The 22058-nt window shown below is 41.1% G+C and overlaps 2 protein-coding genes across 3 annotated transcripts in view; one reads left to right on the plus strand and one right to left on the minus strand.

Moving 5' to 3' along the window:
• Window positions 1-13515, plus strand: part of LOC119796975 (rho GTPase-activating protein 20-like) — a 27536-nt gene extending 14021 nt beyond the window's left edge. For both annotated transcript variants that reach the window (XM_038305781.1, XM_038305782.1), the window contains 11 exons: window positions 55-139; window positions 224-301; window positions 396-462; window positions 712-909; window positions 986-1158; window positions 3102-3266; window positions 3980-4092; window positions 4162-4354; window positions 5197-5311; window positions 5836-6608; window positions 11078-13515. In XM_038305781.1, the coding sequence (XP_038161709.1) occupies window positions 55-139; window positions 224-301; window positions 396-462; window positions 712-909; window positions 986-1158; window positions 3102-3266; window positions 3980-4092; window positions 4162-4354; window positions 5197-5311; window positions 5836-6608; window positions 11078-11701 (2584 nt within the window). In that variant the 3' untranslated portion in view covers window positions 11702-13515. The remainder of the gene's footprint in view (window positions 1-54; window positions 140-223; window positions 302-395; window positions 463-711; window positions 910-985; window positions 1159-3101; window positions 3267-3979; window positions 4093-4161; window positions 4355-5196; window positions 5312-5835; window positions 6609-11077) is intronic.
• On the minus strand, window positions 12774-21661 carry LOC119796978 (adrenodoxin-like). Its single transcript, XM_038305784.1, has 4 exons — window positions 21158-21661; window positions 15055-15179; window positions 14852-14981; window positions 12774-13300 (listed from the first exon to the last, which is right to left on the minus strand). The coding sequence occupies exons 1-4, from the start codon at window positions 21292-21294 to the stop codon at window positions 13192-13194; spliced, it is 501 nt and encodes a 166-aa protein (XP_038161712.1). The 5' UTR covers window positions 21295-21661; the 3' UTR covers window positions 12774-13191.
• Between the last annotated feature and the right edge of the window lie 397 nt (window positions 21662-22058).

Raw genomic sequence — 22058 nt, forward strand, 5'->3', positions numbered from 1 at the left:
CATTGTGATAAGTACAACAAAAATCATGCAGTGAGTTTATTTACGTCTTCCCAGTCGGATAAAGGAGGAGAAAGAGAAGGAGGAGCCTAAAACAATCCCTCTGAGAGTTTACGGGAAGGGACTGAACACCTTTGCTATTGTAAGTTTCTGTTTGGTGTTGTCAGTAGCAGATTGTTTTATTAAGATTCCTCCGTCTCACCGTCTTTCTCACTTCTCTGATCAGACCAAAACTCTTCCTGTCAGCAACTGGGATTCAGCCAATGAGGTGATCCGCCTGGCCCTGCAGCAGTTTGGCATTATAGTGAGTGAGCCAGATAAGCTCTGCCGTCGGGCATCGATCTGATAGCTTAACCTAAAAATATCCGTTTGTCTGATCGCCTGTCTGTTGATTTTAGGGAAATGTCAAAGATTTCCAGCTGTGGGTCGTCTCCAAGAGAGACAACACACCTTATCCTCTTATTGGTGAGCCACAAACAGCTAATTTAGTGCTACGTTTGCAACCACAAACGTTGGAATACTCTGAAATTAATCAAATTTGAAAGGGAATTAAATGTAAATATACTTTACAGTGAGGAGCATCATTTGAGCTTTATTTGCTGGGATGTTAACTGCCACACTAGATCCATTCATTGGCAGTGAGGAGTGTGACCGAGCTGCCGGGGAGAGACGAGGAAAGTTTTCATATAAGGCGCTTTGCCATCTCCTTCTCAGGTCATGAGTTTCCCTTCAGCATCCAGATGAGTCATGTGAGAGACTCTGGGGTTCAGGGAGGAGGAAGCCGGGACGTCGCAGCGCCACCTGCGGACAGACAGGTGGCCATGAAGGTGGAGCAGCTGCAGGTGTACAAGCAGTGTCAGTTCATCCTAAAGCCTCGGCCTGCAGAACCACCGCAGCAGCAGTTACCGGCAGGTAAAGTCTCTTCTACTCCCCGTATTTTGTTACTTATTCAGATAAAAAAGAGGTTCCTCATGTTTTCCCACTGCAGATTTCTCCCAGAAGTCGTTCAAACGGCGGCGTTCGCTCATCACCTGGGCCTTCTGGAGAGGCTCCTCATCTCACCTGAACGAGCTGTCGCTGGCCGGAGCCACTCAAGGCTGCTTGTTCGGTCAGCCGCTCAGCTCCATCTGCGTGGAGGACGCTCTGCCCAAGCCCGTCATGGTCAGTGGCTCCTCTACACTGGAAAAACAATCTAGAAATAAGTAAAAATGTCTCAAATTAAGTGTATTTACCCTCAATTGGAGGAGGTAAATGAGATAGTTTGCCAATGGAATGAGTATTTTTACTCTTAAAATAAGATATTTAGATGAAATTCACTTGACATAAGACAATGCAATTATGTTTTCTTATTTTAAATGTAAATTGTTTTGTTCCATCGGCGAAATGTCTCTTTTACCTTCTCAAATCAAGAACAAAATAAGAAAAAAAGAACTTATCTAGATTTTTATTTTTTTCCCCCAGTGTATTTGTAAGGGATTTGCACAAACCAGCCAGAAAACCACTGAAATTTTCCCCAAAAAGTCTTAATTTATTCCCAAAATGTTCAAAAAATGATAAATAGGCCCAAAAACAGAGGTAAACAAAACAGAATTTAATTCAGGCTTTAACATAAAGAACTGTTGACACCACCACAAGAGGGATAACTGACTAACAAACTAATAAACAGATAGAAACTGGCCAGACACTAAATATTCTTTAAATGTAACTAATTAACAAAATTACCCAAACTAAGAATATTTAAATAAATAATAAATACATTTCCCTTCCCATTACAAATGGTTCGACCCACGGAAGAGGATTAGGGCCTCTGGAAAAAAAAAAAAAGTTAACTGATTTTTAAATTTTATTTCAGTTTAACATGGGGAAAAAAGTCAGAATTCTGACTTTAATCTCAGAATTCTGACTTTAATCTCAGAATTCTGACTTTAATCTCAGAATTTTGGATCTTAATGTAGATGGGCACCATAAAGTAAGAGATGTGGAGCACTCAGCTTCACTGACAAAGATGTGAGTTGTTTGAGGTGGCCAGATACACATTGGTGGAAAATTATGGAATTAGGCAACTTTTTACGTGCCCGAGGGTCCCCTCATTAATGGAGGAGCAGAAGGTCATTAAAACAAGAGAGCTAGTCTCTACAACAGACATGGCTATGGCTTGATGCTAACATGTTTGTTAGCTGTCAGAATTCTAAGAAAAAAGTCGGAATTCTGAGTTTAAAGTAATAATTCTGACTTTTTTCCCATATTAAACTGAAATAAAATTTTAGAATAAGTTAACTTTTTTTTTTTCCAGTGGCCCTAATCCTCTTCTGTATCAACCCGCTGATTAGCCTGCAAAATCAATTGAGGAAAGCTGAAGCTCATTGCAGCCCTCCATAGGCAGATCCCAAGAAAAAATAAATTAATCAATTGCATCTTGACAAAAAAAATAACCTGACAAATAAAGTTAACTAAATGTTTGCACTGCAAAAAGCTAACTTAAAGTCAGGCTAATGAAAATAAATGAAATGTGCAACTCATTTTGAAAATGTAAAATGTAAGTTACCACACAGCTTCAGAATGAGACAGCAGGCTGTCACAGTATTGAATATGTGTGAAAATTCTAGGAATAAAACTCCCCCCAACTCTTCAGTTACATAATCAAACACCAAGAAACGGCAAGAAATTCAAGCTTTTATGTGATTAATTGGATTCCTTATAATCAGTCCCGCAGCATCACACATCCTCAACCCTATTTAACAGTTGACAGGAGGGGAGGGGCTTTCTCACTTTCAGATTAGTAAACTCCACTTTTAGGTTTGTGATGTTGGACAGAGATAAGCTTAGATCCTCTTATAGGCTAATTTTGCGAAGATTAACAAATATCTCTTTTTTTTTTTTGCTTTGAAAAGAAAACACCAGAAAACAGACATTAGATGACTATTAAAGGGGAAGCATCTTTTTTAAAACTGAGGTATTAATAAAAAAAAAAATACATTCAGATGGGTGTTTTTTAGGCTTTTATACATGGAGATTGATTTACCGAGGATACTTTTGATCATACTTTCAAACATCTGAGTAAAACAGCTTGTTATTGGTATGAAATCAACCCGTTTCCCCATCAGGACATGCTGATGTTTCTGTACCACGAGGGTTCCTGGACCCGGGGGATCTTCCGGCGCTCAGCGGGAGCCCGGGCCGTTAGAGAGCTGAGGGAGTCTCTGGATGGCGGACAGCTTCAGCTTCCTCTCACACGGGAGCACATCTTCATCATCGCCGGAGTCTTCAAGGTACGGAACCGCTCCATCTTCCAAAAGCAGTTCCACCCCCGTCACATTTTCTTACCTTAGAATAATAAATCCACACCAAGTAATGCGTTGTTTGAACTTTTTATTCTTGTTGCATATACAATCTGAAAAGTGTGGCATGCATTGAGTCAGGGAGGCTAAGCTCCCAAGTTCAGCTGAGATCATGTGAAAAAGGTCTGCTGGTTTTCTACCAACTATAAGGCTGAGAGCTAAAGGTTTTGTTGAGCTTTTCTAAAAACTCATCTTGTTTTCTGCTCTTCAGCTTAGTGATCTAGGTCTTGGTCAGCGGCGCTTTATAGATTGTTTTATCTGCTTATATCAAGTTTATTAAAGTTCCAGTAAACAGAGTATATAATTCGATGACAGATGTTTGATATTTTTGACCCACATCTGTAAGCATTATTTCTGCTCAGCCTCTGCAGGGAAGTTCCAGCAGGACAAGCTGTTCACAGCAGAACAGCCCCGGTAGTCTTATTAACGTAATCTGGATTATCATCTCTTAGCATCTGGACAGATAACGAGAGAATAAACCGTCATGTCTCCATGCAGCAGCAGTAGACTCTTCCCATTCACCTGGATTACTACTCTACATTTTGATTAGGTCACTCTGTTATGCAGCTCCACAGTGACCCCTGGAGGCGTGTGCAGGGATCACACGTGTGCATTTATTTGATGGCTTACCTGATTTGCTGCAGGATTTCCTGCGGAGAATCCCTGGGAGTTTATTGGGCTGTGAGGTGTATGAGGAATGGATAGATGTGCTGGAGGAAGAGGAGGAGGAGGAAGAACAGGTCCAAGACATAAAGAGGTAACAGCTTCTCCGCTTTTTGGGAAGAATTCAAACACACAGCTTGAAGGTTGTCGGTACTCTCTGCAGGATGATTCGTCGCCTGGCTAAAGAGAACGCGCTTCTGCTCCGCTACCTGTTAGCCATGCTGCATGCGGTCCAGGCCAACGCTCAGGAGAACCAGATGACCAGTTTCAATCTGTCAGTGTGCATCGCTCCCAGCTTGCTGTGGCCTCCTGGCGCCCCCTGCAGTCCCGAGGCGGAGGGAGAAGGAGCCAAAAAGGTTAAAATAATGCTTTACGTTTCTTTTGAGCTGCAGAAAAAAATATCTTAAGAGTTTGAGTTGGGATCTGCTGCTGTTATAGCTATGTCATCACAGCATTATGCTGCCACTACCATGCTTTGTGTTGGGGAGGTGAAGTATTAATTGTTGCATTGATTGTGCTCCAGGTGTAATCAGACCTGCTTCCATTTTATGATTTAATTCCTTCTGGAAAGCCTCCATACTTGTCCTAACTGCCAAAGCAGAATAAAACTGGGACTTTTTCTTTTCTTGCATTTGTTACACATCCCTCCTTCTCTCCATCAACTAATTTTAAACCACTTCATATCAAAAAGTGTTCTTGGAGCCTAGCTGGAGAACTAATGATTTTTTTTTTAAAGAAGTATGGATTAATAGCCTAATGCCACGATGTGGAATGTGACCCAGATTTTACACGTGGCTCCTCCTGGTTTGACTCCCGACATTTCAGATTGTTTTAAATAAATCGGATTCAGCAGTGTTACTGGAGCTGAATGAACACAATGCTGCTATTCTGTCTGAGGAGCTGGAATCTGCTGATCTCTGTTTTGTGAAACCTGCAGGTTAAAAACGAAACTTTTAATCATGTTAGCAAACACATCAACTCACTGGAAAACCTAAAAGCCACATCAAGCTTTGTTTTAGTAGATTATCCGGGTTTTTAAAGAGCTACATTTCAAAATCTGGAGTTTCAGTTAAGTCAACATCAAATAGCTGTTAAAAAAATAAAATAAAACAACAGCAACACTTTCCTTTGAATGCTTTTATTGGTTGGTTTCCTTCTTCCAGGCTGAACGTGTCTTTGGTTCCTTTGTGTTGTGCAGGTTTGTGAGCTGGTGAAGTTCATGATCGATCACTGTGTGCAGATCCTGGGGGAGGAGCCCTCCTCTCTGTTTGGGGGGCCTCCGCAGAGACGCAACAGTGAGGAGAGCGGATCAGGTAAACAGTGACGCTTTTCATTTAGCTTTTTTGATGAGAAAGTTGAATATTGCTCAGAGTTGGAAGGAAACGATGGCAAACTTTCTCTAATCCACACATTTTAAACACCTGTTATGCTAGATGAATGACACTTCTGCCTGTGGTGCTTCTATATTATATTTATTTTTTTGTTCCTGTTAGAACAATCATTTGGGTTTAGGTTTAAAAATCTAAATCTCATTATTATTATATACTGTATGAAGGGCTGGTAGATGGTTCCTCTGGTAGCAGAAGTACCTACAGCACTGATGCTGCCACCACCGTGCTTTTCTGATGTTGGAAGTGAACAGAACTACTTCTGGAAGTTCTGATCTTAGTCTAATTAAAGATTTATAGACATTAAGCTACAGAAATGCTGAAGGAAAGTGTCCAATTAAACCCATTCTGCATCACTTCCAGTAAATGTAAAAGTTTCCATTTATTGTTTTTTTTAAGCTGCAGACAGTTAGAAGATGGTCCATTAAGCTGTTCTGTTTTCTTGTTAGAGTCCTGGGTTTACCCTCTGACCGATTCGTCCTACGACAGTTTGGAGAATGAGCTGGACGACAGCAGCGGGGGCTCACCGGGTTTCTGCAGCAGAAGACCCCTTCGATCCAAACCCCTGCAGAGCAGCCTGGACTCCATCCTAACGTTCAGCGACTACGACCAAGACACCGACCCAGAGGTGCCGCTTAGCAAGGCTGAGGGCCTGCTGGGTGTCCGGCTGCGCTCGGCAGAGAGGCGCAGGAGGCAGGAGGCCCCAGCTGTGGAGATCCCCCCCTCCCTGGACTCTCTGTCCCTGGAAGCTCGGCATTCGCAGAGGCGGAGCTCAGAGCCTGCTATAGCGTACGCGGGAAAGTTCTGTCCGTACATGTCGGGCAGTACGGACGGGCTCAGCTGTGAGGAGGAGGACGAACAATCAGAAAGGCGGAGCAGCAACATGTCCAGATGTCAGAAAGCGAACAGCGGAGGCGCTCTGGGGGCCAGCTCATCCAGTTTGTCCTCTCTAGGGTCTCCAGCTCCAGTTCGCTCCTCCCTGGACTCTCTGGACTCTCTGGACTCCCTCAGCGCAAACCAGACCAAACCAACGCCTCCACCGTCCGGCTCTGCTCCGACCCCGAGCGTTCACGCTAAAGACCAAACACCCAAAGAAGCTCACCACCGGGGGGCGCTGATAGGCTGCATGGGCCTGCACCCAAACTCATGGCTGAAAAAGGATCGAAGGCTGTCCCTAACTCACCAAGAGAGCTTGGAGAAAGACGACGAGGACAGGATGGGGGTGAGTAGGAAGCTAACTCCTCTTCATTTATAAAAAGTTTAATCTGAATTACTGATAACAAATCTATGAGGTATAAATAAGGCGTCACACAGAGGGAGAACATGGCTGAGAACATGCCATTCACTTTAGCCTGATGTTTACAGATGTTAATAATTAATGAAGCTGCTTTAAGTCGTCTAAAATGATCTAGAGATTTAAAAAAGAAAAATGGTGGAAAGCTGGATTCAGTAAAGGACGGCTCTGAAGCTTCTGAGGGGAAGCTTGTGGTTTTTGCGATGCGAAAGGCGCCTTACCGCAAAGCAAAGTAGTTCAAACATTTTTGTATATTAAAGGCACACTATGCAACATTTTTCAGTTAATTAATGTGTTCCATAACGTTATGGATGATTAAATGAGTCATTTCAGGTTGAACAAAGGTATTCTCGGCCGCCCTGGTGATCTGTGGGGGAAATACCGCACTTGCAATTGCAGGAGCACCGACCCGCACCCACAGGCTCAGAAGTCTCGCGAGAGTCAGTCTTGCTTTACGGCGAGAACTGCTACACGCCCCCAGTTAAAAGCATTCTCGTTGCTAGCACAGTGGCGATCTTTGTGCAGTTATGCTACGTTCACGCAGCAAAATCGCGTCTGCTGCTTCATTTTTGCTGCTTGTACCAGTTAGTTCTGACGCGTGGCTGAGGCAGCTTTGCTCCTCTGGCTGCGCGGTGCAAAAGTGTGTCTGAGGCGCGTTGGGCGGAGCTTCACTATCCTTTCTCTGCCTTGCAGCTATATTTGCTGTGATCAGTGGGAATAAAGTAGTTTTAATGTGTTTAAGTGAGAAAATACACCTGAAAACGTAATCAGTGCCGTCAGTTCATTCAGATTATTATCCTGCCTTCAATATTGTTTCTGTCGGAGCCGCTCAGACCCCCACATACCAGCGGTGCGCCGACAGTAGGAATCCCTTCATCAGCAGCCTCTGGCCAGGTCGCCTCCTCGCGGTTCACCGCGGCAGCTGGTAGGTGTTTTTCATCTAAATAATCCAAACTGCATATTCTGCTGGCAGATTTCTGCATTTTAAGTTAATTTAGGCGTCAATAAACTGTTTAAGAGGAGAGATCATAGCCTCTGATCATCAGCGCTGTGTCTCTCTCCCTGCGTCAGATGATTAAACTGCTTCAGCTGCTCAGACGTGCTGCGCCTGCTGCTCGAAACGCGCCGCGGGACCTTTTGCTGCGCCTTGACGCGCGTCCACCATTGACTTTGCATGTAAACTCGCTGCTTCTGTCGCGCCAGCTGCGGTGTGGACGCAGCATTAGTCATTCGTTGCGTTCGCCTGTCTGCTAAGCTCAAAACAACCGCGCCTGGCTTGACGGAGAAACCAGGAGAACAGCTGTGCATATTTACGACAGTGCACTTTTACTTTCGCCCTCTGGGGGGAGCCTCGCTGGAAAATCAACACCGGTTGCATAGTGTACCTTTAATGTTGAAAAACCCAATCAGGGATTAAACATGAGTTTGAAGTGAATCGAAACAAGCTGTTTAAAAAAATCAAATTGTAAGTTAGAGAAAAGAAACTAAACTAGGGCTGCAGCTAGGGTTGGGAATTGAAAAGATTTTCACGATTCCGATTCCCTTTTCGATTCTATTAAACGATTCGATTCTTTATCGATTCTTTTTTCGATTCCAATTTGGGGGAAAAAGGAGAACAAACAGTTTGATTATCAGAATCAACTTTGTTTACTTAACTATTGCACAATCTTACAAACTCAACAAGATCAAGATGTCCACAGGAAATGTGAAACTGGAGTAACATCTGTGTTTAAATGAAAAATGAATACAAGAACAAACTTAATAACCAACAATGTCTAATAACAAATGATGGGATAATAACCTATTTTAAATAACAAAAAATACTAATTATAAAAAATTAGTAGGGAAAATTAACAGTTCTTTTGCAGAAAGATGAGCATATCTGCTTTTTCTGGAAGGATACGGGATCTTTCAGGGCTTATGGTGTCTCCAGCCGTGGAGAACACCCTCTCAGATGGGGTGCAGGAAGCCTGCACACAGAGGTAGTTTTCAGCCAGTCCAGATAGCAAGGGCAGCGTATCTTGCTTGTTCCACCACCACAGTGTGGCGCTATCCCTGCAGGGGATGGAGGGCAAGCTTTTATAGAGCTGGATTTCCTGATCTACCCTCTGGGCTAAGGAAAGACGGGGCTTTGATTCAAAAAGTGACCGCAGCTCGCTGTCTTCCTCCTCGAATAGTTATTTCCAAATTGCGTAACTTGCGTAACTTACGTAACGTACGTAAAAAACGTGACGTAAGTCATGCTCCCCAGAGCCGGCGCTCTAGGCTCTGGTGCTGCGGGAATCGAAAAAAGAATCGTTCAGCGAGCTGCCAAACGATGCCATGGAATCGGAAAATACGGAACCGGTTCTGAACAGGAACCGGTTTTCGATTCCCATCCCTAGCTGCAGCTAACGTTTATATTTGCAAACTGATTAATCTGTCGATTATTTTTTCGTTTTAATAATCGGATAGGCAAAGGTTTCATTAAAGAAAATATTTTAAGAAATCCAACCAAGTGAAACTAAAACTTTTCCACTTGAGTTCTAGATAGAGAATGTTGACAGACTGAAATCTTTAACAATCTTGGTATAATTCCTGCTCTGTCAGCTAAAGGAATGCTATAATGTCTCTATATTCAGTTAACAATTAATTGATCACTAAATTAGTGGACGATTATTTAAACAATCGATTAATCTGATTGTTTCAAACTAAACTAATTGTTTTTTAAACCGCCTACAAATCGCTTTAGTGCATGCAGTACTTTATTTTCTCCATCTTTCATTTTGATTAAAAAAAGCTCGTCTCTGCCGTGTTTCTTCACCCTACGCCACATCTAGTCCGGGATTGGGTTTGGCAATGCAAATGTGCAAAAATTAGATTTTTCCATCTGTGTGAATTTCTCTTTATGTACTTCAGAGAAGCAGCTAGGCTCTCTCTTCGCTGTATTCACTCGGCTAGAATCGTGACCTTCTCCCTGTCTGGGGAAAACATGTAAATCGTTAGCTCGGGGCGTGAAAATCAGCCTTGGTATCAACACGTCTTAAAGGTGCAGTAGGAGATGTTTTCTGACGCATTTTTTAACATGTGGATTTAAGATATCCCGCTTAGCAAGCAGTGAAATAGAAGGTCTGGAAGTGAAACTAAAATAAATGGCTACAGTGAGAAATCTGTGAATAACCCCCAACCAAAGACGGCCCTTGTCCCTCCGCCCTGTGCGTGTACTCTGACACATGAATGAATCGACCCCTCAATGCTCTAGCAGGACGCCATTGCTGGAAGCTAGCCACTGTTATGCTACGTTCACACCTAAATCAGCAGGAGCAGCAAAATTGCGCGTGCTGCTTCATTTTTAAAGCTTGTACAAGTTTAGTTCTGATGCGCGACTGAAGCATCTTTGCTGCTCTGGCTGTGCAGTGGAAAAAGTGGGTCTGATGCGCACTGGGCGGAGCTACCCTATCCTTTCTTTGCCTGGAACAATGGCAGCTATATTTGCTGTGATCAGTGGGTAAAAGTAGTTTGAATCTAGTTTGAAGTGAGAAAGTCCACCTGAAAACATCGTCTGTGCAGTCAAGTTATCCAGATTACCATCCTGCCTTCAAATATTATTTCTGTCGGAGCTGCTCAGACCCCCGTACACCGGCAATGCACTGTCACTGGGAATCCCATTCAACAGAAGCCTATGGCGCGGCCGCCTCCTAGCGGTTCGCGGCGGCGGCAGGAAGGCCTTTTTAATATACGTAATCCAATCTGCAGGCACCAGGATAAAAGCACACGTTTTAATAAACTGTTCAGAGGAATAATCATAGCGTTCTGCATCATCAGCGCTGCAGACAGCATTTGTGTTCATGTGTTTTGAAGACGTGGTTTCGAGGGGTGAGAAGGGAGAGGCATGATTGTGTATGTTCAAAAATAGCTGGAACCATTTTTCCAAGAATCTCCTACGGCACCTTTAAGCTTGAGCTTTTAGCAACAAAAGCTTCAGTTTGAGGAGAAAACTAGGAGGGTCAGGATCAAACATCCAGTGGTCTATGATTTAGAAGCGTGGTTCATTCTTTGCCCGGCCGTCAGAGGGCAACACGGGCCGTTTCTCAATTCACAAGAACGTGAGCACGGACTCGTGTCGTCCCCAAATGTATTCTTGAAAAGAACACAGGAAAGCGTGGCTCTGAGAGAACGGGACACGCAGAATTGGAAGAGCACAAGGGCTGAGGTTGATGACGTTTCACGAGCACATAAGAACGCACAAGTACAAATATCGAAACCACAGACCTTCCCTTCTAGCAGTAAATTCAGAGTAGCTTGTTCTCCTCCATTTGAAGAATGTTGATTGTCTGTGTATTTATACCCAGAGAGACTACTTGAAGGGTTTTTACCAAACTCTACAGACTAGCGTTAGCGAGTACATTTCCTCACAGGGTGGAACAGCTGAGAAAGGAGCAACGAAGCTGATCTCCAACAATCAGCCTAAAACCAAAACATCCCGCAGAGGCTCAAAGGACGCAGGAGACAAAGGGAACAGCCGACCCTCCAGACCAGAAGCCTCCAGCCCCTCCCTGCTCCGGCGAGCTGCTGGGAGCCTTCGCTTCAACAAACCCACCAGGGTCCAGTCTCCAGATTCTGCCCTGACGGTTCAGATCAGCGACCTCGGAGGTGATGTCGTCACTAAGCGGTGCGAAGCGCCCGAAACAAAGCAGCCGCTGTTCTACAAACACAGCGGGCCGTCGCTGTCCCTGTTCAGACGACAGAGGACTCCCACCGTGGAGGACTGTAACAGCCGGCTGTACCGGCGCCGCGGCTCCGAACCGGAGCGGCTGGTCGCGGACCGGGCCTCCGCCTTCACCAGGGTCCGGCTGCCCAGCGACCCGGGACTGAAGCCGCCAGAGGCAGATCGGCAGGCCCGTCTCTTGCCTCTCCCCCTGCACCACCAAAGCAGTGAGCGACTACTTCTCCTCCCACCCTCACAGCGATCCTCAGAGCAGCCAGGAGGTGGCGCTAGCCCTGGTGGAGGGTCAAAGAGAGCGGTTAAAGCGATGCTGTGATCCTACAGCCGAGCCTGATCTGGAGCAGCTTCTGTTTGCTGAAGAGTCGTACGTCTGACAGTAGGAAACACTCCAAACACTCATCGCTCTATGCCCTTTAAGTTCAGTTATAGAAACCAAGAAGAATTTCTAAGATCGTTTTAATCTGCTTCTATAGAAAACTTCTCCTCTTGCAGGTTGCTTAGTGCCTTTAAGGAAAAGTTCATTTTCAGCTCCTATCAGAACCTCCCACAATAACATTGTAATAACAGATGGTTTTATATGCAGCTGCCAACTTTACCTGCTGTTGCCTTTTTTCTTTTATTTAAATCAGAAACTCCACCTGTTGTCATTGGACTGTATGGTGGCTGTAAAGTTTAAGCAGATCAGTACAGATCTACTAACTCCTGCAATGTTTACTTAAGACTTAGATTTTATTTGTCATTTTGTTTACACAAGTGTAAAACAAAAAGAAATTTCGTTTGGAACAGCTCTCTGGACAATTTCATCTTTTTTTAAAAGTGCAAAATAGTAAAAATGACTGTAAATAAATTGCTATAATAGTATAAATGCAATCTAATATAGCTCCACTTTAAACTTTGCATTTATTTTACCTAAGTGAAGTTGCCCCCCCTCACCTTCTTCAAATGGATGTCAATTAACTCGACTCTGTGCTCGCTTGTGCAGCAAAAATCGATGTTTTTGTTGCTTTTGCCTTGAAGATATTAATGAAAGGTTAAAGGTCAACCAGTCCCCCCATTATTATGAAATCAGACAAAATTGGTGTCAATCACCTCGGCTATGTTTGTGTAGCAAAAATTTTAATTTGTGTTCCTATCATTGTAAAGATATAAAGAAAAATTTTCTCCAGGGGTCATCAGAGGTCAACCACCATCTTTAAAAGGATTTCTGCACAAATCAACTTTGTCTGATTTGAAGAAGGGGGGACAACTTCGCTCAGGTGTTTATTTTCACCTGAGGCTGTGTTGCTTTGTATTTTAGCTATAAACGAACTTCCTTACACTGTAAAACAAATAGAATATAGTTCAATTTAGCTTCTAAAGAGATTTTAAAGTGACTGATTCAGAGGCGATTCATTAGAAAGGTGATTTTTTTTTTATTATTTCTTTTTATACACCAGTGTGTTCCAGTCTTGTACAGACAAGACAAAATAGATCTGTTTAGGAATTAATTATTAAGGCGATACATTTTTTTTTTTTTACAGTGTTTTAAAATTAATTCACACGTGCATGTTAACTTTTACCAAGTTTGCTATGATTGTTAAAATTAGGAGACCAGATTATAAGGTTTAACTCGGTTTGTACATAAGTACATTGTATTTGATACTAGATAGACAAATTGCTGGTTACAGTTTGCATTTCACTCTAGAAAATGTTTTATAAAAAAAAAAATGAAACAAAAAACTGGACGACAGATCTGTGGTAGCCCACAGCACCACCACTTTCCTCCCACCATCGTGCATTCTTCAGTCGACGTTGCAGCGTCCCAGTTTAAGCCGAGCCGTCTTTGCTTTGCCGGATGTCTGCCACGCTCTCTGGGACTCGGGCCACCATGCCGTCCAGGGATTTGGTCAGGCAGATCTGGCAACCCAGACGAGATCTGCGGCGGATTAATAAGATCCAACACACATGCTTAGTTTGGTTAACTTTTTACTTACTTATATTCAACTTAATCTGTTAAAGTGGTTTATTTATAGGATCTACAAACAACAAGTTAAACATTTTTTTGTAGGATGGTTTGGGCCGTTTTAAACTTACTTTTGTACCTATTAAATATGGACTGGAGTTTCCTATAATAAATATCTATTTAATGAAGCACAGCCTTGGAACTTTCATTTTCCTTACAAAATACACCCAAAATGATTTTTTTCTTTAAATAGTTAAAAGAAAAAACTTTTTAAACTTCAAAGAAACCTTGTTTTAGGGTTTATATTATATATATATATATAAAGCTAAAAACTACAATGTATTACAATGTAATGGTATTTAATCTAAATATTGTTTTTGCCTACAAAAAAACATATTGTTTAAATTTGGTGTGTATCCAATATTGACACTAGTGATGTAAACAAATAATCCACTTATGATTAAAAGTCGATAAATGGTTAAATTGCAAGAGTGGAGGCTATGGAAAGCTGTTTCATTTAAAATTAAATAAATTCTGCTATTGATAAATATTTTAAATCATGAGTTATTTACCTTATAATGGAGTTGACACTTATTTTGTAAAGCTTCCGTACGTATTTCAGTGACTTTTTGATCTTTTTTTGTCTTATTTAAATGAGGGTGCGGGGTTTTATCTGCTGGTCTGACGTCAGTGATTCAAAGTAAAACGGGAATTAAGTTTCCAAATAAAAAACAGAGGAAGAAAAGAATTGATGCCATTTTTAAAAAATCTTTCTAAATTTATTCAACTGATTAACAACGTATGAAAACAGAAGCATCCCAGACTTAATGAGACAAGGTGCCTGTCTTGATAGAATTTTAGTGATGAAAACGAGAAAAAAAATGGAAAAAGGTTAAAAAATAAAATTCACTAAAATATGTAGTAGCTTTTCAAAATAAGTGTCAAAAAATAAAACTCCATTATGAAGTAAATTTATATTAAAAATGAGATCAGAAAAATAAAAATATATTGTAAAACATGGATGAACGGTCTTCGCCATCTACACGGCCGAAAAAACAGCCTTAATTGATATCAAGGTCTGACGGGGTCTCCGGGATGTTTTTTCCTTGTTCATATAGTCAAAAAAAACGCATGCCTAATTTTGTGGCTTAAAAACCTTTGACTATTTGTGCCCCCGTGTATAGGAACTATTTTTCCTCCATTCTGTTTCTCATATTGGTGACGGGAAGGACACTGTAGTATCTGAGCTACAGACGGTGAACCTTTCACTTCATTTCCAAAAACCTGAAGTAAAAACGAGCCAACCTCATTCAGTAACAAGTCGCTGTCACATAATTTGCTGAAAAATGTCTCACAGATTTCTGTTTTGTCAAACTTCCATGCTGCATATCAGCAAACATCCTTCTAAATGAAGCTCAACTGTCCAAAATGGGGGTAAATTCATGTTATAAAAAAATCTAACTGTTGGTTTCAGGATGGTTTGAGTAACGCTAAGCTGCTGTGACGAATGAATGACTTCCTTACGTCTCAGTCAAGCCATAAGCCAGGTCCAACATGTCCATCTCCTCGTCTGTGACTGGCCCCAGCTTCTTGTAGACATCCTCGTCGAAGATCAGATGACACGTGGAGCACGCCAGGGTTCCCTCACATGCTCCTGCAACACACACAAGCTCATTTAGGCCTCCAAAGTCTCAAACTGAGAGTCCTGCTCAGGCGGGTTTTCTTACCAAAGCCATCAAAGTCCAGGTCTTCGTTGATGACGACGTCTAGCAGAGAGTCTCCAGGCAACGCCTTCACTGTGATCTTCTCGCCGTCTCGGTTGATGAAGTTGACGGTCACTTTGTTGTCTGACCTGAGGCAATAACTGAATTAGAATCACATTTTAAAGCTTTGCTATCTACTCTATTGAGCCACACTTGGTGTTTCAGTCTTATTGAACTTCAGTGGGAGGATGAAATAATCTATTTGGCATCTATTCCTTTTTAAATATATGAATTTTCTGCAATACATCACTCCAAGAGTCACCTTGCCATTTAAGGCAATGAGAGGGAAGCTGGTTACACCCATTAAAATAAGGAGCAGCGCTGATGGTATCAATACAGAAAAGGCAAATGTGATTTCCTCTTTGTGTCATTTCCTCTTGCTGCCGCTCATGTTAAAGGATTCATATACTAATTCTTACAGCTTTATATTTGCTCATATTTCTGTTGTAAAATAACCAAAAAATGCAATTCCTTCTACCACCAGCAGGGGGCTGTAATCATACAAAGGTTTTCCTTGATCTCTGAGGGCCGGTTTGAGGTCAATAAGGAGAACGGGGCTGAAATCCATCAAATCAATGCAAGCCGAATCACAGTCCGACTAGAAAGAAGTCCCAATTAGTATAACTGCATTAAAATAAGTCATCAGGATCACCTTAAAGTCTCAGAGAGCCATGAGTGGATTGCCCTGTGAGTGACCAGAGCCTCAAAGTCCCGGTAACTTACATGTCTTTCCAATAGCAAAACAAAAACGTTTAAGATCATTAATCAAAGCAGAAACCACCATGTTTAACATCAAAATGAATGTACTGGGTCTGGAGTCTAAAGGCTAAACTGGGCAAACTCCAGCTTAAACTCTAGAAGGTTGGACTAATAGTTATGTTTTATAACGTCCCAGATCCTGGCTGGACAGAAATACAGCTGAGTTCTGTTAGCGGAGCCAAAAGAAGAGGGGTTCCTCTGCAGCCAGATAAGGAACGTTTCCGAAACAGCAGGACTAAACAAAACAAATCACCGCAGTTATATTCTAGATGCATTAGTCCCACAAATCCACCAAATGCAAACCTCTACATTCGATTTGTTCTTTAAAATGAATGATTATCTGGATGTTAGAATGATGATCACGACTGAAGCTAAATATTTTAAAGGTAATTTTTATCCTTGAGGTGTTTATGATAAAACCCTGGAGACGATTTACTCCTCCATCCTGTTACCCGAGCAGAACACCTTATCCCTGCTGAGTGATCCCATTTGTTAATGACTGATGTCCTCAGAGGACCAGCTGTCTCTTTTCATGCAAACATTACACTCACTGACTTGTGGAAAGCCTCAGAACCAGGGAGAACCATAAATAATCCACTATAAAAAAATGGAGGTATTAACCTGCTTTTCCTGCACTGCGTGACCTTATAAACCAAACACGTGTTCAACTTTGGACAGCCACATGGGTTCCTCGTCATGTTATTCACAACTCGCTCGCATTTGGATCTGACGTGGGTGTCAGAAGGTGAAACCTTCAATCTTCAATCTTACACAGACTAAATGTTAGTCATGGAGTAGTTGAGATTAAAAACATTTACACATCTAAGCGTATTTTTAAAGATTTGATTATCCTTAAAGTACTTCATGTAGATTGGAATAGATAATTAACTGCTTAGTTAGTTAGTCAGAATGATGGGATTAAGAGATTTAAAAAAAGATTGATAGGATTATAAAATAAAAAAGGAATGATGGGATTATGAGATAAAAAAAAAAGAATGATGGTAGAATCATGCTGTGGGAGTGCTTTTCAAAATCAACTCCGAAAACATTTTTTTCGGACATGTTGAAAGGTCAAAATCTGGGTTTTAACGGGGCTTAAAGCAGCTTCTAAGAATTCAAACCAGGTGTGAACAATGGCAACTTTAAAAGGGAGGTGATTCTAGCCAACTTCACCGCTGCACTTTAAGACGGGTGGTTGGAGATTGGACTCCTTGAAGACATAAAGAAGATAAATCTGCTACGGGAACAAATCAAAGCCTGGAGGGTCAAGTGGTGTCAACCAGACTGGTGATTCTTCATGACCGTAAGTTGCCAGCCACGCAGCCTGGATCAGAGGACGGAACAGAAACACCAATAACAGTAGTAGTTAACAAAACTTGAAAAATGCAAAATTAACATATAATAGATGGCTATAGTGGCCTTGTAACATTTGCTTTATATGTAGGTAATGTTCTTCTAGTGTAAATGTTACTTTTTTAAGTTTAGTAAGAAAACTTCTCAAGAAAACTTTATTTTTACTGTCTTTAAAAGTTTTATTCAGACCTTGTTTCCTGATGTATAACCCCTTCCGATTATTGTTGTGGAAACAGGGAGGGGACACGGCCCCCTCCCCGACCCACCGCAGTGGGTAATTCCAGGCTACGTCAACCACAGATGGAATTGAACTCAGACTCTGCACCACTGGCGCCTTACAGTCGCAGAAAATCCCACTCTGCTGTGACACCTGTCACACTTTGGATGTTTCTCCGGGCGCATTTATCTTTTTGTTTCAACTTCTACATTTGTTGGAAAAATAGTTTCCTCTGTGGGATTCGAACCAACAAGCTCCCAGCTTGAAAGCAGACGCTTTAACAATCACACCACAGGCCCTGTCTCTCTTTGCTCCTCTTCTCGTCACGCATTTATCTTTATGATTTCAATATTCACTTTGAATAACCAATAAAAACTTGAAGTTGCATGTATTTTTTTTAGAGTGTTCTTTTCAATGAGACAAAGCAGGAATTGAACTCAGGATCCACCCAACTCTAAACCAGCATCTCTTCTCACTGAGCTACCAATGCAGATCTAACATCTTTCTCTTTTTTGTTTTCGTAGCCATTAATAAAATGTAACCCATCTATATGCTTAGACAACTAACAAATACAAAAAACAAACATCAGATGACTCTAGAAGGCGCTGTCACTACCCGAATGTTCCAGAAACGTGATCCGTTCTGCACATTCGCAAACTGATATACATCCGGGGGTCCATAAATAATGTAATTATGGTACTAAAATTACTTATTTTTCACCAAAGAATGCTAATATACATCTTTAAAAAATGTTTTATGACTTCTTTGAGACCATTGTTATGCTTTTTACATTTTCTCTGTTAAACTGCTTCTCTGACTCATCATGGGACATGCTCAGAGCAGTCCGGCAAAATATGATTAAACCATTTTTATCTGCGTTTCAGTTGTTTCCTTCTTTAGATTACGCACTATATAGCATAAGAATAAAATGAAACGAAAACGCAAAACTCAAAAAGACTAGATTTATGTTGAAATCCAAAGCCGAAAAAGTTGGCGACCGGAAGCAGGGTAGGATTCACGGTGCAGATTGGGCAGAGACAAGTGATAAAACAGAAGGGATTTTAAGACATTTATTTTCTCAGAAATACATTATTAACCTTTAACACATTATATTTTATTACGTTTGCTATTTTGAGGGAGGTAAAAAAGTCATTTGGGTATTTTGAACTAATCATTTTGACTTAAAGAAGAGTTCTTTCAGCATTGCAGTACTACCACCACCATTAAAGGCACATTAGACAATGAAAATATAACTGTTCTTTAATTCGGCATCCTTATGTCAGAGCTGAGTCTCCTTTCTGGAACTCTACATTTCTATTATGGAGTTGATTAAGTTGAAATTTTTTAAAGGGTAAAAAGACAAGGTTAGCAGAGAAGTCTCTTTTCAAGTCATAAAAGAGTCAATGTGACATGATTCCTACAGTAAACAGGAAGCAAAGGGAGTCCAAGTCATGTTTTCAATGACTATCATGGTAACACCCAACACAGTCCCCAGCTACATAGTGAGACTAGACTCTAAAAACAAAATGGGAACATAACCTTTTCCAGAAAGGACAATCAGATTCATATTTAAATTGGGGAATCAAGACAAAAACTCAGAGACTACAGATGCATTAACTCCCCATCCTCTAATACTCAAGTCCACAGTCAGTCAATCTTCTCAATGAGAAGATCTTAGTCAACCTTCCCTATTCTAAGAAAATACTCCCTAGTGTATGGAGTCAAGCATCCCCACCTGCCATAACATTTATTGTTTTGAGCAATTGGGAGGTTTTACTGGAGGCTGCATTAGTCAGGGGTTAAACCTACAACCACAGGAACCAAAGCACAGATCCTTTATCCTCTGCGCCAACCAACCAGTAAAACACAACCATCATTGTGGTTAAATCTCATTAATATCTGCAGATGATGTATAAAAAAAATAATTTTTTTTTAATTCTCTATTTCAAGCATATTAAGACTCTGGTTTTCAGATTTAACCAGCATTGAAATAGTCATCACCTTATGTAATGTAGTGATGCTATGAGATGAGCCGAGGAGTGTGTCGAGCGTGATTCATTTAGAGGAGGGGCCAAAATCGATGACCTCCAAGGCCTCGCTACCGTAATACCACGTGACCGCTAGGAAGTGGTTCAAGAAGTGCAAGAATTCTGACAGGCATTTAAACAGCCTCAGTATTCAGTCAAGATGGAGTTTGTAGGAGCTGCTGTCAACTTGATAGAGTTTGGATAGATTTTAAGAATAGATTGGTTGTTTTTCCAACCAATCTAGTTGTTTAAAATATTTCGGTTAGAATAAACAATGTAGTGATCGAAATCTGAGCAAGCCACCCGACACAGTTGTAACGTTAGTGTTAAGTAGTATTTTCTCCATTGTACAGTTAATCACATAAGTGGCGTCATCTGTAGGACACAGGCTGCCTCTCCTCTGGTTGATGATTCAAAACCCACCTTGGACTTTTGAGAGTTGCTATTATACTTAATTATTTTGGCTAATGAGACTAATTTGCATTGGTTTGCCCTAGTAAAAATATAGATTGGTTAAAAACGCTGCAAAATTAGGTCGGTTTAGCCAAAAGATTGGTTGAACACAACTTCCAACCCGACTGAAACCAAAAAATGTGGAAAAAAATATTATGTTTGATTAAAAATGACTAAAACCTTTCCTTTTGCTCATTATTGCCCAATTTGTACAAACACTTTCACTGTCTGCTTGACTTTATTTCACTAAAATGGCAGAAAAACTGTGCACCTTAAACAATTGTTCGAATAAATTTTACACTTACTTACCAACCATAAACAATTTCAAATGAACTTAAAAGGGGGGAAAAAAGAAAAACAATTGCAAAAAAAAAAAAATCAGATTTTATTACTAACTGTAGTTCTGCACTCCACCAGTAGGTGGAGCCTTATGAACTGTGGGAATTGATGATTTATTTGGCCAAACGGATCAATGCCTCATGAGGCTTCATCTCACCATCATTAGAATAATTTCTGCTACCTCAGATATTCCAGCCAAATTATCTAATCTCATATGCCGCAGTGAACGCATACAGAGGCTGCCAGCTTTTCTTTTTTTATTTGCTTTTTTTAATGTTAAACTGTGACCTTTAAACTAATTTAGCCAAGCATCAGATCAGATTATATTAGATCTTTGGGCTTTCTATTAATAATATCTACAGTTAATTCTCAGGAAGCACAGTCAAAATACATGAATATGTTGTTCTAGACGTGATCTCCATTGGTATTTGAAATTATTAAAACATGGAAGTTGGTGTAATTGACCATAAATGTTAGTTTTTGTTAATTAAGAGTCAAGATAAGTGATTTTTTTCTATAGCTTTGTATAAAGAAAGACCTCTGGGTATAACTACAAGGGAAAAAACTAATATTTGTATAAAACAATACAAGCCAGTAACTTTTTTTTTTTTTTTTGTTTTTTTTTTTTATTATATACTAAACTCATCAGACTATACATATTGTAGTATTTGGTTTCAGACAAGCTGGGGGGGGGGGACTTTTTCAGTTAAATTGGGGCTCAGTCCCCAATGTTCCCAGGTCCTGGAAACGCCCCTGGTGGTTGGAGATTAATATTAGTCAAATACGTAACTGATCCGAGTACAGTGAAGATATAGTAGTTTAAGAAGCAGTTTTAAAAACAAAACAAAAAACAACAAAAGATCCTTTATTTCAAACAGCCTTTTTAATCCGTTAGTGGATTTGGGGGAGAATAACTCACCTGAGAGGCGGTGTTCCTGCAGAGAAACAGCGCTCTGCCGTCCGCCAAGCTCCCCAAGAAGCCGCCGCCGTGCTTCTCCGCGAAAATTCCCGTAAAGTGACCTGAACGAACCGCCTCCCCGCTGTTACCAAAGCCATTGGAAGATGGTAGAAAGTGAGGCGTTAAATAACGGAGCCGCTGGGATGTGAGGCGAAAGGCTCGCAGTGTGCTCTCTGGTGACCGACCACCGAACGAGTCCTCGAAGTTTGCTGTGGACAGAGGCTAGGCTAGCGGCGGGGCTAGCTGGTTTAAGTCGCGGAAAGTCACTCTGTCACTGTCGTCTTCATTGCGTAACGTCTAACATATGGCCACCGCGCGCTGTATCAACCTCCAGATCAATTAGCTGATTAACCTGACGGCCAATGGTGCCTGGGTTAGCCGTTTAAAGCTCCAAGGAAGCAGACACTCTCTACTGTAATCACACGGATGCCGTCAAGCTACCGCAGCTAAATGTTTCACTACTTCCCCAACGTAAAAGCTGCATAAAGTCTGAATTGGGCGTCACTATCGCTGCCATATTGCGTGTGGCACTATTTTTTCTCCTCACAGCTTGTCTTTAATATGACGGAGTATTAGGACCAGGCTAGATATTTTTATTTTATTTTATTTAATAAATAATAAAGCATTACGAGAATAAAGTCTCGTAATGGAACGACTTTATTCTCAAAATGTTACTTAATTCTCATAATTTTACGATTCATATTTTACATTATTCTCGTAATTTTACGACATCATTCTTGTATGACTATTCTCGTTGCGACTACATTCTCATCATTTTATGACTTTATTCTCGCTTAAAAAATTATTCTAGCTTGTCGTAAGATTGAGATTGAAAGCTACTCGATTTCATTGATCCCAAAAG

This window comes from Cyprinodon tularosa, unplaced genomic scaffold, assembly GCF_016077235.1.
Source record: "Cyprinodon tularosa strain WSP-4 unplaced genomic scaffold, ASM1607723v1 ctg564, whole genome shotgun sequence".
NCBI classification, from domain to species: Eukaryota; Metazoa; Chordata; class Actinopteri; order Cyprinodontiformes; family Cyprinodontidae; genus Cyprinodon; species Cyprinodon tularosa.

Bases quoted from the DNA above. Each gene is read 5' to 3' on its own strand.
- LOC119796978 (XM_038305784.1), bottom strand. From the start codon at position 21,294: ATGGCTTTGGTAACAGCGGGGAGGCGGTTCGTTCAGGTCACTTTACGG. The intron at 15,180-21,157 runs GTGAGTTATTCT...TTATTGCCTCAG, and splicing joins GCAGGAACACCGCCTCTCAG to GTCAGACAACAAAGTGACCG. The intron at 14,982-15,054 runs GTAAGAAAACCC...TGTGTGTTGCAG, and splicing joins CCTGGACTTTGATGGCTTTG to GAGCATGTGAGGGAACCCTG.